This window comes from Oncorhynchus nerka, linkage group LG7, assembly GCF_034236695.1.
Source record: "Oncorhynchus nerka isolate Pitt River linkage group LG7, Oner_Uvic_2.0, whole genome shotgun sequence".
NCBI lineage: Eukaryota > Metazoa > Chordata > Actinopteri > Salmoniformes > Salmonidae > Oncorhynchus > Oncorhynchus nerka.
Window position 1 is genome coordinate 87,668,127 of NC_088402.1, and position 18,203 is coordinate 87,686,329.

The following is an 18,203-nucleotide window of genomic DNA, read 5'->3' on the forward strand; positions in this document are numbered from 1 at the left end:
AAATACTGTAGGTAGTAGGTATGAACTAGAATTTAGATTGTTATTGACATCTATATAATGTATTCACTTTAAATTCTTTATATATTCACCCATGGAAACTCTATCTGAACCCTATTCATTTTCAATTAGCTAGAGTCAATGTTTGGGGCTCTGTAACTGGAGTCCTCTATCATTCTCTATGGGAAACACCAGAACATATGAAATCTATCGGCAATCTACTGCCACCTTCTGGCCACATGTTGCAATTACAAGCTACTGGGAGACGCTTTCCATCAACACTGGAAACGACAGTATTTGACTGAGTAACTTTGTACAGCAGCCACAAACAGCAATTAAAATGCCAACATCAACATTTTAAACTTTATTTTACATATATATATATATATTTCAATTCCATGGTAACAATACTTTTTTTAAATGAACAGTGACTGTGAGAAAGGTAACACATTTTAAATCAACAGTAAACTGTGGTAATCTACACAGAGTATATGAAAAATTAAGAACCCCTCTCTTTCCATGACATAGACTGACCAGGTGAATCCAGGTGAAAGCTATGATTCCTTATTGATGTCACTTGTTAAATCATTTTCAATCAGTGTAGATGAAGGGGAGGAGAATAAAGAAGGATTTTTAAGCCTTGAGACAATTGAGACATGGATTGAGACATGGATTGTGTACGTGTGCCATTCAGAGGGTGAATGAGCAAGACTAAACATTGAAGTGTCTTTGAACGGGGTGTGGTAGTAGGTGCCAGGCGCACCGGTTTGTGTCAAGAACTGTAACGCTTCTGGGTTTTTCACACTCAACAGTTTCCCGTGTGGATCAACAATGGTCCACCAGAGAACATCCAGCCAACTAGACACAGATGTGGGAAGCATTGGAGTCAACATGGGCCAGCATCCCTGTGGAACGCTTTCAACAACTTGTAGAGTCCATGCCCTGACAAATTGAGGCTGTTCTGAGGGCAAAAGGGGGTACAACTCAATATTAGGAAGGTGTTCCTAATGTTTTGTACACTCAGTGTATAGTCTTGTGAGTGTGCATAGAATCAGTACAAGATAAGGTCCGTGCAGATAGTCTGGGTAACCATTTAATTAACTATTTAGCAGTCTAATGGCTTGGGGGTAGAAGCTGTCTCAGCGCCTGTTGTTATGGGAGCCGATGCACCAGGACCGTTTGCTGGGCGGTACCAGAATGAACAGTCAAAGGCTTTGGTCGCTGGAGTCTTTGCCGGTTTTTCGGGCTTTCCTCGGTCTGACATATAGGTCCTGGATGGCAGGGAGCTTGACACCAGTCAAGGGGGAAGGTGTTCCTAATGTTTGGGTATACTCAGTGTATATTATATATATAATCAACTGTGAGATGGGTTAAAAGGCATAGAGTACATTGGCTACAGGATGAAGCCTTTCACCAACGAGTCACATTTAAAACATGGTTCAATCACTGTGGCACATTACTGGAAATTAATCCTTAAAAACATGGTTCAATCACTGTGGCACATTACTGGAAATTAATCCTTAAAAACATGGTTCAATCACTGTGGCACATTACGGGGAATGAAATGAATCCATGCAACCTACAACCTAGCCATAACATAGAGTAGGTGAGAGCTGAGTAAATACTGCACCTGTATAAACACCAATCATGTCAGAAATTAAATGACACAGTGAAATATGCACTTCTTAAAGTCAACATAACGGGCCAGTTTCCCCAGACACAGATTAAGCCTAGTCCTGAACCAAAAAAAAAAAAAAATTAAATGGAAAATCTCCATCTGACAGAGCAAAAAATAAATTTAAAAAACAGTACAAGTGGAGGAAAGACCGTTGACACGTTAGTATTCACATTGTCCTCTGTCTCTGTCTGGCGTCAGCAGCTAAGGTACCTCTCCACAGCAGAGTGGAACTGAAGACTGCTATAGGTACAGATCTAGGATCAGCTTCACCTCTCCCAATCATACCCTTAACCATTAGTGGAGGAAAATCGAAAAACTGACCCGAGATCAGTGTCTAGGCTTGGCCAACTTCACCCTACTTCAAATCTGAAGGAGAGAGGCTGAACTTTTCCAAAAAGCTCCGGTCAACAAGAGTGTTCCTATAGCAACCAGAGACAGACACGTCCTCCTCGGAGAAAGGGAGGGACAGCAGAAGAGACATCTCACAGTCTTCTGGAGGTTCAGGTTGTGTATGTGTTTCAGTGGTGTCACTAGTGTTCACACAGGTACTGTCACTGGAACAGGGGCTCAGGCTAAGAAGTGGTAATGGAAGATATTCTATCTCCTGGTCTGGCTGTCCATTGTGGGAACTGGTTATGTTAACTGATACTGCATTTAAGTTACAGTTTTCGGCGGCCATATTGTCGTTGTCACGAGGCAAATGCTGAGGATGGGTCTCCTCTCTCACAGCTCTGGGTCTCAGTGAAACGGCAGTGTTTCTCAGGACCTCCATGAGTGTAAAGTTACTCTGGGTGAATAGACTGAAAGGGAGACTCTCCTCCAAATCCAGGTTCTCTGAGACCCTGTGGACCAGATTCAGGCTCCATGGGGCTCTGCTGAGGCTGGGGTTGGGGACTCTGGTCAGGCTGGGGTCTCTGGTCAGGCTGGGGTTGGGGTCTCTGGTCAGGCTGGGGTTGGGGTCTCTGGTCAGGCTGGGGTTAGGGTCTCCGGTCAGGCTGGGGTTGGAGCTGGGCCCTATGTCTGTGGTAGGGCTGTGTTCTTTACTCAGATACATCAGTATACAGTCTGAATCTTCTCCATCTTTATCTGCATCCATCTCTGTGTCCATCTCTTCCTCCTGATGAGGATGCTCCATGGACCCTGTCTCCCAGGCTTCGTCCGCCACCGACCCAGGCCTGGAGGGGGCCTTAGGGGGGGACTCAAACACCACCCCTCTGGGTGGAGGGGGTCGGATAGGCCTCCGCAGCAGGTTACTGTAACCCAGGAAGCTGGACTGACCAGGGTCTTGAACCTGCAACTCAGGCCGGCCCTTCATATAGTGCCGGACTGACTCGGGAACCAGAACTTCGTGGTGTTTTCTCCTAGGCAGCAGGGCAGAGAAGGAGGGGATGCCAGAGGTAAGCCTGCCCACGATGGGGACCAGGGAGGTGGGCTGCAGGGCCGAGACAAAGTCCTCCAGTTCCTGGTAGGAAGGAGGGATGAGTTACATAAATACATTTAAATTAAATCAAGGGTGTCAGTACACTAGTTTCTCGATGGGACATCAAGACAGAACCAGTTTAATATCTTAAATGGTCTTGGACCGCTCCTTGCATGCAGAGCCATACAAAGGGTTAAACCACTGCAGGCTTGTGCTATTAAACCGAATATCCTGGTAGCTTGTTGCGATCGTTTAGTGGTTAATACTCTGCATTGTGGCCGCAGAAACTCTAGTTCGAATCTGGGTCAAGGCATTGCAATGTCATAGCATAAGGGTTATTTTTTGAATGAATTGCAACTTGACTGTGTAATCCAGGGATGGGCAACTTTGATGGGGGGTGGGGGGGCCACAACAACACAGAACTCATGAGGGGCCTTTTCGTGACAGCGAAGACTGAGAAAATCTGCTTTAAAGTTTTATTTACTGCAATTCTACACATTTTGCAATGAGGCAGAGAGAAGATTTAGCAATTTTATGAGAAATGTTATGCAATTGTACACATTTTGCCATGCAGCGAAGAGAAAAATGTGCAATTTTACAGCTAATTTACTGCAATTCTAGTATAGTAGTATAGGGCTCCGGTCCTGCTAGAAGGTATGATTTGGATTAATCCATTAAATCGCTTAGTCAAATCGAGTGTCCGAAATCGCTTAGTCAAATCGAGTGTCCGAAGTCGCTTAGTCAATCGAGTGTCCGAAATCGCTTAGTCAAATCGAGTGTCCGAAATCGCTTAGTCAAATCGAGTGTCCGAAATCAATATGACACAAACATTGATTTTCGTTTGATGGAAGTATACATACCTCTTACTATATTTTTTATGGGAAACTAATTTATTAGTTAAGAAACTAAAAAATAAAATAAAACATTATAGTGGTACTCCAGGCTCCTTTTCACCTGATTCACATGACATAGCACATTTCAGTAGGTGGTCCAGCTATCCTCATTGCATGGCACAAATTGTACGCCATCGCACTGTACACTGCCCTATCCCATCTGTTCATTGACTACAGCTCAGCCTTCAATCCCATAGTACCCTCCAAACTCATCATTAAGCTCGGGGCCCTGGGTCTGAACTTCAACAACCGCCCCTACACTCTAACCACTAGGCTACCTGCCACCTCTACACTCTAACCACTAGGCTACCTGCCACCCCTACACTCTAACCACTAGGCTACCTGCCACCTCTACACTCTAACCACTAGGCTACCTGCCACCCCTACACTCTAACCACTAGGCTACCTGCCACCCCTACACTCTAACCACTAGGCTACCTGCCACCCCTACACTCTAACCACTAGGCTACCTGCCACCCCTACACTCTAACCACTAGGCTACCTGCCACCCCTACACTCTAACCACTAGGCTACCTGCCACCTCTACACTCTAACCACTAGGCTACCTGCCACCCCTACACTCTAACCACTAGGCTACCTGCCACCCCTACACTCTAACCACTAGGCTACCTGCCACCCACTAGGCTACCTGCCACCTCTACACTCTAACCACTAGGCTACCTGCCACCTCTACACTCTAACCACTAGGCTACCTGCCACCCCTACACTCTAACCACTAGGCTACCTGCCACCTCTACACTCTAACCACTAGGCTACCTGCCGCCCCTACACTCTAACCACTAGGCTACCTGCCGCCCCTACACTCTAACCACCTACCTCTCTGGGATGGTAATTGCTCTTCTGAACTATTCTCTGGTTTCTCGTATCTGGTGTGGAGTTCAACACTGTATGAAAAATTACGATAACTCCTGTATACACGATTTGACCTCTGAACATCTGTTGTCATAGTTTCGGTATGACACCTTTTGGTGCTGTAATTTTGGGACGGGTCTTAAACTCCATGGCCAGCTGGACTAGACGGTACTCCTTAACTAGGTTGTACAAAAATTACAGCACCTTTTTCAAAAGCTATCATACCGAACAATGTACAGAAAAGTAATGATAATGTTATAATGTGCAGAGGTGAAATCATGTGTGCAGCATTTACTTATTATTTTACTACAATGTTGACCTCATCCCCACCTGATAAAAGGAGTGGTCAATGTTGACCTCATCCCCACCTGATAAGAGGAGTGGTCAATGTTGACCTCATCCCCACCTGATAGGAGGAGTGGTCAATGTTGACCTCATCCCCACCTGGTAAGAGGAGTGGTCAATGTTGACCTCATCCCCACCTGGTAGGAGGAGTGGTCAATGTTGACCTCATCCCCACCTGGTAAGAGGAGTGGTCAATGTTGACCTCATCCCCACCTGGTAAGAGGAGTGGTCAATGTTGACCTCATCCCCACCTGGTAAGAGGAGTGGTCAATGTTGACCTCATCCCCACCTGGTAAGAGGAGTGGTCAATGTTGAACTCATCCCCACCTGGTAAGAGGAGTGGTCAATGTTGACCTCATCCCCACCTGGTAAGAGGAGTGGTCAATGTTGAACTCATCCCTACCTGGTAGGAGGAGTGGTCAGAGTAAGGCACCACGTGGACATTAGGGTGGAAGGAGACCAGGGGTCTGCTGGTGGGCAGGATGGCCAGGGTGGGGTGTTCCCTGTTCCAACGGAGGAGGTTGGTGGAGCGGATCTCTGACTGGTCCACGGCCCTGATCCGACCCGCTCCTGGCTCAGTGGTGAAGACATCTGGTAGCTCCAGGGCTCTGAGAGTCTTTAGTCTCTCGATGGACACTTCAATCCAGGTCTTAAACTCCATGGCCAGCTGAACCAATAGAGACTCCTTACCCAGAGTATAGAGGCCTGCAGACAACACACAACACACATGCACATTTCGCATTTCACAAGCATTTCGCTACACTCGCACTAACATCTGCTAACCATGTGTATGTGACAAATAACAATGTGATTTGACTTGATTTGATATATATAACATGATCTACTGCATCTCTATACCACCAGGAGTGGGGTCAGTTTAGATAAACCTAGGGTATGGGGGGGTCAGTATATATAATACCCACACACACACACACTACACAAAAACGAGTAGCTTCAGTTAAAAGCCTCTGTCTCACCAATGACAACATTGTGCTTGGGCTGGCTACGGATGATCTCTTTGATCTGCTGAGTGGCTCGTTGTCTGGAGGGCAGGGTGCGTGTGGGGTCACAGTTAGTGTTATCCAGGTACAGGACATCTATAGTGGTGTTGGTCCTTAGACACGGCTCACGCAGCATGGACGGAGTGTAGCGAAAATCTCCTGGAAAGACAGAGAAGGTACATACTCTTCAGAATTTCAGCTACACACCCATTGCTGTCAGGTTTATAAAAATCGAGCACGCAGCCATGCGATCTCCATAGACAAACATTGGCAGTAGAATAGCCTTAAGAGCTCAGTGACTTTTAACGTGCCACAATCGTTGGATGCCAACATTCCAACAAGTCAGTTCGTCAAATTTCTGCCCTGGTCAACTGTAAGTGCTGTTATTGTAAAGTGGAAACGTCTAGGAGCAACAACGGCTCAGCCGCGAAGTGGTAGACCACACAAGCTCACAGAACAGGACCGCCGAGTGCTGAAGCACGTAAAAATTGTCTGTCCTCGGTTGCAACACTCACTACCGAGATCCAAACTGCCCCTGGAAGAAACGTCAGCACAATAACTGTTCTCCTTAGTTCCAGTGAACAGAAATCATAACGCAACAACATACAATGACATTCTAGATGATTCCGTGCTTCCAACTTTCTGACAACAGTTTGTGGAAGGCTCTTTCCTGTTTCAGCATGACAATGCTCCCATGCACAAAGCGAGGTCCAAAAAGAAATGGTTTGTCGAGATGGGTGTGGAAGAACTTGACTGGCCTGCACAGAGCCCTGACCTCAACCCCATCGGACACCTTTGAGATGAATTGGAAAACCGACTGCGAGCCAGGCCTAATCGCCCAACATTAGTGTCCGACCTCACTAATGCTCTTGTGGCTGAATGGAGCAAGTCCCTGCAGCAATGTTCCAACATCTAGTGGAAAGCCTTCCCAGAAGAGTGGAGGCTGTTATAGCAGCAGTGTTCCAACATCTAGTGGAGAGCCTTCCCAGAAGAGTGGAGGCTGTTATAGCAGCAGTGTTCCAACATCTAGTGGAAAGCCTCTGGAGGATGGCAAGTGTTCCAACATCTAGTGGAGAAGCCTTCCCAGAAGAGTGGAGGCTGTTATAGCAGCAGTGTTCCAACATCTAGTGGAAAGCCTTCCCAGAAGAGTGGAGGATGTTATAGCAGCAGTGTTCCAACATCTAGTGGAAAGCCTTCCCAGAAGAGTGGAGGATGTTATAGCAGCAGTGTTCCAACATCTAGTGGAGAGCCTTCCCAGAAGAGTGGAGGCTGTTATAGCAGCAGTGTTCCTACATCTAGTGGAGAGCCTTCCCAGAAGAGTGGAGGCTGTTATAGCAGCAGTGTTCCAACATCTAGTGGAGAGCCTTCCCAGAAGAGTGGAGGCTGTTATAGCAGCAGTGTTCCTACATCTAGTGGAGAGCCTTCCCAGAAGAGTGGAGGATGTTATAGCAGCAGTGTTCCTACATCTAGTGGAGAGCCTTCCCAGAAGAGTGGAGGCTGTTATAGCAGCAGTGTAGTGTATATATTGTAAACAATATATTTAAGAGTTTTTTTTTACTGCAACTGTCAACTACAGGAAGACTCAGGAACCCGCTCTCAAAGAGTGTAGACAGCCTGCTACTGCCTCCTGCCGCTCTGCTAATCATCAGATGGGGGAGAAGAGGAGGTTAGGGGCCCATGTGGGTAATTGGGGGGGCCCTGCCTTGATTGGGTAACAGATTAATAAAAAATCAAATTAAAATGCATAATAAATCAAAAGGTTAATTATGTCAGAGGCTCGGCCCAAGAGACAAAAAAAGTAACTAAAAAGTTATTATAATAAAACATTTAAAAATTATTTTATCCAACCACATAATTAGATAATTTGTTTATTTAAAAAAAAATCACTGAGGATTAAGTTTTATCACAAGCACATACAGGTATCTGCCAAAATGAAGGAAACACCAACATGAAGGTTCATAAAGGGTGTTGAACGAGCTGCCAGAACATCTTCAATGCTCCTTGGCATAGACTTTACAAGTGGACCTAAACCGTGCCACACCATAACATACACTTTTTAATTCCTGGTTTACTAAAGTGTTTCCTTCATTTTGGCAGTTACAGGTATATCTACAGTAGGGAACACAGCAGTTTGGGCAGCATGTGCGTCAAATATGGGCTACAGCTTGTTGAGTTGTGGCCATAGACATAAATCCATAGAAGGGGTTTGTAACCTCTTACTCATACAATTTGAATGTTAACATCTTGGGGTACACTAGTAATGAATGCCAGTCCTGACTTAAAATGGGAACTGCCATCTATTGGATTATATTTCTGTTTTTTCTTTTGCAGATTTCAAAATACAATCACGGGGGGGGGGGGGACGTACAGTTTGGAAAGCAAAACGCCTACTGACGATAATCTGTCTGTGGAACCAATAGAAACACATTTTCTCAACAAGTCCCAGTTTGGAGCAAACACCAGCACTGTTTTTCAATGTAGCTCATCAGCCATCACAGTGACTAGCTGATGGCTTCATCTTCATCATTAGGTGAGTCAGTGTGCCACGGGAAATGTTATTTAGTAGCTACTGAGATATATATATATATATACGCACACAGTTGAAGTCAAAAGATTACATACACCTTTAGCCAAATACATTTAAACTCAAGTTTTCACAATTCCTGACATTTAATCCTAGTAAAAATTATAGTCTTAGGTCAGTTAGGATCACCACTTTATTTTAAGAATGTGAAATGTCTGAATAATATTAAAGAGAGAATGATTTATTTGAGCTTTTATTTCTTTCATCACATTCCCAGTGGGTCAGAATTTTACATACATTCAATTAGTATTTGGTAGCATTGCCTTTAAATTGTTTAACTTGGGTCAAACGTTTCGGGTACCCTTCCACAACCTTCCCACAATAAGTTGGGTGAATTTTGGCCCATTCCTCCTGATAGAGCTGGTGTAACTGAGTCAGGTTTGTAAGTCTCCTTGCTCGCACACGCTTTTTCAGTTCTGCCCACACATTTTCTATAGGATTGAGGTCAAGGCTTTGTGATGGCCACTCCAATACCTTGACTTTGTTGTCCTTAAGCCATTATGCCACAACGTTGGAAGTATACTTGGGGTCATTGTCCATTTGAAGACCCATTTGCGACCAAGCCTTAAACTTGACTGACTGATGTCTTGAGATGTTGCTTCAATATATCCACAATTTTCCTCCCTCATGACGCCATCTATTTTGTGAAGTGCACCAGTCCCTCCTGCAGCAAAGCACCCCCACAGCATGATGCTGCCACCCCCGTGCTTCACGGTTGGGATGGTGTTCTTGGGCGTGCAAGCCTCCCCCTTTTTCCTCCAAACATAATGATGGTCATTATGGCCAAACAGTTCTATTTTTGTTTCATCAGACCAGAGGACATTTCTCCAAAAAGTACAATCTTTGTCACCATGTGCAGTTGCAAACCGTAGTCTGGCTTTTTTTAATGGCGGTTTTGGAGCAGTGGCTTCTTTCTTGCTGAGTGGCCTTTCAGGTTATGTCGATATAAGACTCGTTTTGCTGAGGATACAGATAATTTTGCACCCGTTTCCTCCAGCATCTTCACGAGGTCCTTTGCTGTTGTTCTGGGATTGATTTGCACTTTTCGCACCAAAGTACATTTGTCTCCTTCCTGAGCGGTATGACGGCTGCGTGGTCCCATGGTGTTTATACTTGCGTAATATTGTTTGTACAGATGGATGTGGTACCTTCAGGCGTTTGGAAATTGCTCCCAAGGATGAACCAGACTAGGTCAACTATTTTTTTCTGAAGTCTTGGCTGATTTCTTTTGATTTTACCATCATGTCAAGCAAAGAGGCACTGAGTTTGAAGGTAGGCCTTGAAATACATCCACAGGTAAACCTCCAATTGAATCAAATTATGTCAATTAGCCTATCAGAAGCTTCTAAAGCCATGACATCATTTTCTGGAATTTTCCAAGCTGTTTAAAGGCACAGTCAACTTAGTGTATGTAAACTTCTGACCCACTGGTATTGTGACACAGTAAATTATAAGTGAAATAATCTGTCTGTAAACAATTGTTGGAAAATGACTTGTGTCATGTACAAAGTAGATGTCCTAAACGACTTGCCAAAACTATAGCTTGTTAACAAGAAATGTGTGGAGTGGTTGAAAAACGAGTTTTAATGACTCCAACCTAATTGTATGTAAACTTCCGACTTCAACTGTATGTATGTATGTATATATAAACTCAGCAAAAAACATCCCTTTTTCAGGACCCTGTCTTTCAAAGAAAATTGGTAAAAATCCAAATAACTTCACAGATCTTCATTGTAAAGGGTTTAAACACTGTTTCCCATGCTTGTTAATGAACCATAAACAATTAATGAACATGCACCTGTGGAACGGTCGTTAAGACACTAACAGCTTACAGACGTTAGGCAATTAAGGTCACAGTTATGAAAACTTAGGACACTAAAGAGGCCTTTCTACACCAAAAGAAAGATTACCAGGGTCCCTGCTCATCTGCGTGAACTTGCCTTAGGCATGCTGCAAGAAGGCATGAGGACTGCAGATGTGGCCAGGGCAATAAATTGCATTGTCTATACTGTGAGACGCCTAAGACAGCACAACAGGGAGACAGGGTGGACAGCTGATCGTCCTCGCAGTGGCAGACCACGTGTAACAACACCTGCACAGGATCGGTACATCCGAACATCACACCTGCGGGACAGGTAGAGGATGGCAACAACAACTGCCCGAGTTCCACCAGGAACGCACAATCCCTCTATCAGTGCTCAGACTGTCCTCAATAGGCTGAGAGAGGCTGGACTGAGGGCTTGTAGGCCTGTTGTAAGGCAGGTCCTCACCAGAAATCACCAGCAACAACGTCGCCTATGGGCACAAACCCACCATCGCTGGACCAGACAGGACTGGCAAAAAGTGCCCTTCACTGACGCGTCCTGGTTTTATCTCACCAGGGGTGATGGTCGGATTCGCATTTCTCGTCGAAGGAACGAGCATTTCACCGAGGACTGTACTCTGGAGCAGGATCGATTTGGAGGTGGAGGGTCCGTCATGGTCTGGGGCGGTGTGTCACAGCATCATCGGACTGAGCTTGTTGTCATTGCAGGCAATCTCAACGCTGTGCGTTACAGGGAAGACATCCTCCACCCTCATGTGGTACCCTTCCTGCAGGCTCATCCTGACATGACCCTCCAGCATGACAATGCCACCAGCCATACTGCTTGTTCTGTGTGTGATTTCCTGCAAGACAGGAATGTCAGTGTTCCTCCATGGCCAGCAAAGAGCCCAGATCTCAATCTCATTGAGCACGTCTGGGACCTGTTGGATCGGAGGGTGGGGGCTAGGGCTATTCCCCCCCAGAAATGTCTGGGAACTTGCAGGTGCCTTGGCGGAAGAGTGGGGTGACATATCACAGCAAGAACTGGCAAATGTGGTGCAGTCCATGAGGAGGAGATGCACTGCAGTACTTAATGCAGCTGGTGGCCACATCAGATACTGACTGTTACTTTTGATTTTGCCCCCCCTTGTTCAGGGACACATTATTACATTTCTGTTAGTCACATGTCTGTGGAACTTGTTCAGTTTATGTCTCAGTTGTTGAATCTTGTTATGTTCATACAAATATTTACACATGTTAAGTTTGCTGAAAATAAACACAGCTGACAGTGAGAGGACATTTCTTTTTTTGCTGAGATTATATATATATATATATAAACAGTGTATATTGCCTCCTAATATTTTACAATGTGTGTCACTTCATTGGCTGGCTAAATGCCAAAGTTGACTAGTTAGAGAGAGAGACTGAAATACAGTGCAGTATGTGCAGTATGGTGTGTAGAATAGTCACCAGTGTAGAGTATGGTGTGTAGAATAGTCACCAGTGTAGAGTATGGTGTGTAGAATAGTCACCAGTGTAGAGTATGGTGTGTAGAATAGTCACCAGTGTAGAGTATGGTGTGTAGAATAGTCACCAGTGTAGAGTATGGTGTGTAGAATAGTCACCAGTGTAGAGTATGGTGTGTAGAATAGTCACCAGTATAGAGTATGGTGTGTAGAATAGTCACCAGTGTAGAGTATGGTGTGTAGAAGAGTCACCAGTGTAGAGTATGGTGTGTAGAATAGTCACCAGTGTAGAGTATGGTGTGTAGAATAGTCACCAGTGTAGAGTATGGTGTGTAGAATAGTCACCAGTGTAGATAGTATATGGTGTGTAGAATAGTCACCAGTATAGAGTATGGTGTGTAGAATAGTCACCTGTGTAGAGTATGGTGTGTAGAATAGTCACCAGTGTAGAGTATGGTGTGTAGAATAGTCACCAGTCTACAGTATGGTGTGTAGAATAGTCACCCGTGTAGAGTATGGTGTGTAGAATAGTCACCAGTGTAGAGTATGGTGTGTAGAAGAGTCACCAGTGTAGAGTATGGTGTGTAGAATAGTCACCAGTGTAGAGTATGGTGTGTAGAATAGTCACCAGTGTAGAGTATGGTGTGTAGAATAGTCACCAGTGTAGAGTATGGTGTGTAGAATAGTCACCAGTCTACAGTATGGTGTGTAGAATAGTCACCAGTGTAGAGTATGGTGCCAAAGTATCCTTGGAACAGGAACATGACCGCCCCTGGACAGTGGTTAGCATCCATGAGAGTGACGGTCAACCTCTCCTTGCCTATATCATCCAGAGGCAACATGTTGGGTTCTCCCACCTCTAGAGGATGGATCCATCTCTCTCTGACCTGAACACAGGGAAGATGAGACACTCTGAAGTATAGAGCACCTAAAAGCTAATCAACACTTTTGCAAATAAAAAAAAGTAGATGCTACGCACAGGGTGGTTGGTGGCACCTTAATTGGGGAGGACGGGCTCATGGTAATGGATGGAGCGGAATTGGTGGAATGGGATCAAATACATCAAATACATGGTCTCCGTCGCTCCATTCCATCGCTCCATTCCAGCTATTACTATGAGCCGTCCTCCCTTCACCAGACTCCACTGACGCTATGGTGTATACAGTCATTCATATTTCAATAGCTAGCTCAAGAATTGGTAATGGCAAGCAAGAATAGTTTAAACAATTATCCCATATCTACATTCCTCATGTTGCCGTGTGTTTAATGTAGAATATAATTGATCATTTGTCTTTCACACCTGTAGTTTGAGTTTGAGCAGCGTGGCAGTAACCGGTGAACAGTAGATTGGTCTGTTGGCCCAGGTCGAGGTCAGGCTCACGGTATGGTCACTGTGCATATGGGACAGGAAGAACAGGCGGACATGCGGACACTTCCTGACCTGCCAGAAGTCCACAGCCAGTGGAGTATGGGGGATGACTTTTCCATTCATTATCACAGCTCTGGAGTATGGGGGATGACTTTTCCATTCATTATCACAGCTCTGGAGTATGGGGGATGACTTTTCCATTCATTATCACAGCTCTGGAGTATACTCCTGAGAAAAAGCCACGGTTAGCCATTCAAACTACTATTTGGCATACAACAAACATGGGTAATTATATATACACACAAACAACAAACATTGGTATATATATACTTGGCATACAACATGGGTAATTATATATACACACAAACAACAAACATTGGTATATATATACTTGGCATACAACATGGGTAATTATATATACACACAAACAACAAACATTGGTATATATATACTTGGCATACAACATGGGTAATTATATATATATATATATATATATACACACACACACCATACGTTAGTGTTGATATGAAATATGTCAATTGTGTGTTAATTGTATGGATAAAGGCCACTGCCCTCTAATTGACCTGTCAAAAGACTTCGATAGTGTTGATCACTCACTGCTAATTCAGAGGCTTTCTTCAACTGGTCTCGACCAGGCTGCATGTAAAACCACACCCCAGTCTCAGGGATGGCTAATTGGAAATTCCTTCAGTCTCTATTGAGTTAGGTAAAACTCCTTTTAGTTGTTAATGGTTCTTCAATTGGATGTTTTGGTAGGTCAATTCAGAAAGCTGATTGAGGACCTTATTACTGATGAATATGTTCATTTATGAGCATGTTTTTCTTTCTGGTTGCGTTTCATTTGTATTCTGATGTGTTGTGTATTTCTGTAATTTAGCGCTAATCTGTGAAATAGATATTGGTCTCAGTATGACTCCATGATAAAATAGCGGAAAAACACATAAAAAAAACCCACATTAAATAAACAAATAAAATGTAAATATATATTTCGCTAGTACTAGCTAACGTTAGCTATGCAAATAAACTATACTGTTTGCCTAGTAGCAGATTATATATATCTCAAAACTAAATCAATTACATTGAGTGAAATATTACAACGGCTTGGACAATTAACAATGTGAATACTTGCATGCAAATGAAATGGTTGCGCTTGTCCACGTCACTACAGGCTTCAGTTAAAAATCTATTTCCTCCTTCTTAGCGCACAGCCCTGGTAACTCGCCGTGATCGTATAGTGGTTAGTACTCTGCGTTGTGGCCGCAGCAACCCCGGTTCGAATCCGGGTCACGGCATTGCGATACACAATGTCACGGCAAATGGGCTCTTTTTCCCTCCCTGGATAAATATAGTCTGGCTAAAACCAAAAATGTTTGTTTAGCTAAACTTAATCACTGTCACTAGCCGTTTACTCAAACCTGCGCCGTAGTGGCTGCTGCCCTTTGTACATGGACCACTGGTCAATGTAATAATGTTTACATATTGTTGCACCCGTTTCACATGAATATACACTGTATTCTGGTTAAGGTCATCCTATTCAACTATTGCTGTAACGTTACATATACTATTATATCCACGTATTCTTCAGATACACTGTATACACAAAACGTTACTGTCCATAATGATTATACATCCCATCTCATACATACTGCGGACTCCGACACTGTTCATCCTAATCTTTCAAAATTCCATTGATTGATTTGAACTGGCTGATTAGCAAACAAGCAAATTACACCTGTTCCTAAACATCCGTGAACGGGCTTTTGAAGAAGAAAAAAAAGAGAAACCGCTTAGCAGGCGTGTTACGTCACTGCGTAGAAATATGTGCACGTTTGAGTAGCTAAGAATCCCCTCCTTCCACACAGCCCTGGTAGCTCGCCGTGATCGTATAGTGGTTAGTACTCTGCGTTGTGGCCGCAGCAACCCCGGTTCGAATCCGGGTCACGGCATTGCGATACACAATGTCACGGCATAAGGGTTCTTTTTTTGGATCAGATAAATTAACTGAGAGTTTAACTCATTTTGACATTAACAAGCCCTTTTGGAGGTTGACCAGCCAGCGAACGTTATACATAGTGTTGCACAAAGACAAAAACTGTATCACTTCAGCTACGTAACGTTACGTTAGACATGGACATGGACAAGTCAAGCGGAACAGCAAATTAAACGAATACGTCAGGTTAGTCAACAGCGACCTGTGCATTTAATTACCTTGCAAAGTGTCGAATGGGCCACGTTAGCTAAATCAAGACAACTAACGTTAGCTATAGCAAGCTTACTGAACGCTGCATTGCAATTCTGTCATGTGTGTTGCATTTCCAATAAAATTTAGCAACACAAGAGTGTAAACATTTGGACTCACAGGACTGTTACTTCCAATTCCAAAGATTCTGCCACATTGTTGTGAATGTGTTCCTGACTGTCCCACGCAACGTGACGCACGCCGTGCCCCCTTTAGAAAAAAAGAGCGGTAAGGTTCTTCTTCTGTTTTGGTATCAAGGCGTTTGCACATTTTGTTTGTGCATGTCGCCACCTACTGTCAGTCGGCTTGTAAATTCAATCACGTTACATTATGTGATACAAAAATGAAAAAGGAAAGGGAAATGGGGATACCTAGTCAGTTGTACAACTGAGTGCCTTCAACTGAAATGTGTTTTTCCGCATTTAACCCAACCCGTCTGAATCAGAAAGGGGGGCTGCCTTAATCGACATCCACATCTTTGGTGCCAGGGGAACAGTGGGTTAACTGCCTTGCTCTGGGACAGAACGACAGATTTTTAGCTTGTCAGCTCTGGGATTCGACCCAGCAACCTTTCGGTTACTGGCCCGACACTCTAACCACGAAGGGGGAAAGGAAATAATTGCACCACCAACTAACATCTATATACCACTATTACACACCACCACCTATATACCACTATTACACACCACCATCTATATACCACTATTACACACTACCATCTATATACCACTATTACACACCACCACCTATATACCACTATTACACACCACCACCTACCATCTATATACCACTATTACATACCACCATCTATATACCACTATTACACACCACCACCTATATACCACTATTACACACCACCATCTATATACCACTATTACACACCACCACCTATATACCACTATTACATACCACCTATATACCACTATTACACACCACCATCTATATACCACTATTACACACCACCATCTATATACCACTATTACACACCACCACCTATATACCACTATTACACACCACCATTTATATACCACTATTACACACCACCACCTATATACCACTATTACACACCACCATCTATATACCACTATTACACACCATCTATATACCACTATTACACACCACCACCTATATACCACTATTACACACCACCATCTATATACCACTATTACACACCACCACCTATATACCACTATTACACACCACCATCTATATACCACTATTACACACCACCACCTATATACCACTATTACACACCACCACCTATATACCACTATTACACACCACCACCTATATACCACTATTACACACCACCACCTATATACCACTATTACACACCACCATCTATATACCACTATTACACACCACCATCTATATACCACTATTACACACCACCACCTAACCCTCCATCTATATACCACTATTACACATGATCTATATACCACTATTACACACCACCATCTATATACCACTATTACACACCACCATCTATATACCACTATTACACACCACCATCTATATACCACTATTACACACCACCACCTATATACCACTATTACATACCACCATCTATATACCACTATTACACACCACCATCTATATACCACTATTACACACCACCATCTATATACCACTATTACACACCACCATCTATACACCACTATTACACACCACCACCTATATACCACTATTACATACCACCATCTATATACCACTATTACACACCACCATCTATACCACTATTACACACCACCATCTATATACCACTATTACACACCACCACCTATATACCACTATTACATACCACCATCTATATACCACTATTACACACCACCACCTATATACCACTATTACACACCACCACCTATATACCACTATTACACACCACCACCTATATACCACTATTACACACCACCACCTATATACCACTATTACATACCACCATCTATATACCACTATTACACACAACCATCTATATACCACTATTATATACCACCATCTATATACCACTATTACACACCACCACCTAACCCTCCACCTATATACCACTATTACATACCACCATCTATATACCATTATTACACACCACCACCTATATACCACTATTACATACCACCATCTATACACCACTACTACACACCACCATCTATATACCACTACTACACACCACCATCTATATACCACTATTACACACCACCACCTATATACCACTATTACACACCACCATCTATATACCACTATTACACACTACCATCTATATACCACTATTACACACCACCACCTATATACCACTATTACACACCACCACCTACCATCTATATACCACTATTACATACCACCACCTATATACCACTATTACACACCACCATCTATATACCACTATTACACACCACCACCTATATACCACTATTACATACCACCTATATACCACTATTACACACCACCATCTATATACCACTACTACACACCACCATCTATATACCACTATTACACACCACCACCTATATACCACTATT

The 18,203-nt window shown here is 43.6% G+C and overlaps 1 protein-coding gene and 2 non-coding genes across 5 annotated transcripts; 2 read left to right on the forward strand and 1 right to left on the reverse strand.

The window, feature by feature from the left end:
* Positions 1-348: 348 nt before the first annotated feature.
* dclre1b (DNA cross-link repair 1B) lies at positions 349-15,894 on the reverse strand. 3 transcript variants are annotated; one of them, XM_065020941.1, is made up of 6 exons: positions 15,811-15,894; positions 13,362-13,658; positions 12,783-12,948; positions 6,184-6,366; positions 5,610-5,911; positions 349-3,137 (listed from the first exon to the last, which is right to left on the reverse strand). In XM_065020941.1, exons 2-6 carry the CDS (start codon positions 13,629-13,631, stop codon positions 2,031-2,033), a joined length of 2,028 nt encoding a protein of 675 aa, XP_064877013.1. In that variant the 5' UTR covers positions 13,632-13,658; positions 15,811-15,894; the 3' UTR covers positions 349-2,030. The 3 variants fall into 3 exon arrangements, with proteins under 3 accessions (XP_064877013.1, XP_064877014.1, XP_064877015.1); XM_065020942.1 differs by lacking the exon at positions 15,811-15,894 and adding an exon at positions 15,660-15,782; XM_065020943.1 differs by lacking the exon at positions 15,811-15,894 and adding an exon at positions 14,049-15,339.
* trnah-gug (transfer RNA histidin (anticodon GUG)) lies at positions 14,672-14,743 on the forward strand. The gene has a single exon. It is a non-coding gene; the product is annotated as a tRNA-His (tRNA).
* trnah-gug (transfer RNA histidin (anticodon GUG)) lies at positions 15,326-15,397 on the forward strand. The gene has a single exon. It is a non-coding gene; the product is annotated as a tRNA-His (tRNA).
* Positions 15,895-18,203: the final 2,309 nt, after the last annotated feature.

Bases quoted from the DNA above. Each gene is read 5' to 3' on its own strand.
- dclre1b (XM_065020941.1), bottom strand. From the start codon at position 13,631: ATGGAAAAGTCATCCCCCATACTCCAGAGCTGTGATAATGAATGGAAA. The intron at 5,912-6,183 runs GTGAGACAGAGG...TGTTGTCTGCAG, and splicing joins CAAGCACAATGTTGTCATTG to GCCTCTATACTCTGGGTAAG. The intron at 3,138-5,609 runs GTAGGGATGAGT...CCTTCCTACCAG, and splicing joins CTGACCACTCCTCCTACCAG to GAACTGGAGGACTTTGTCTC.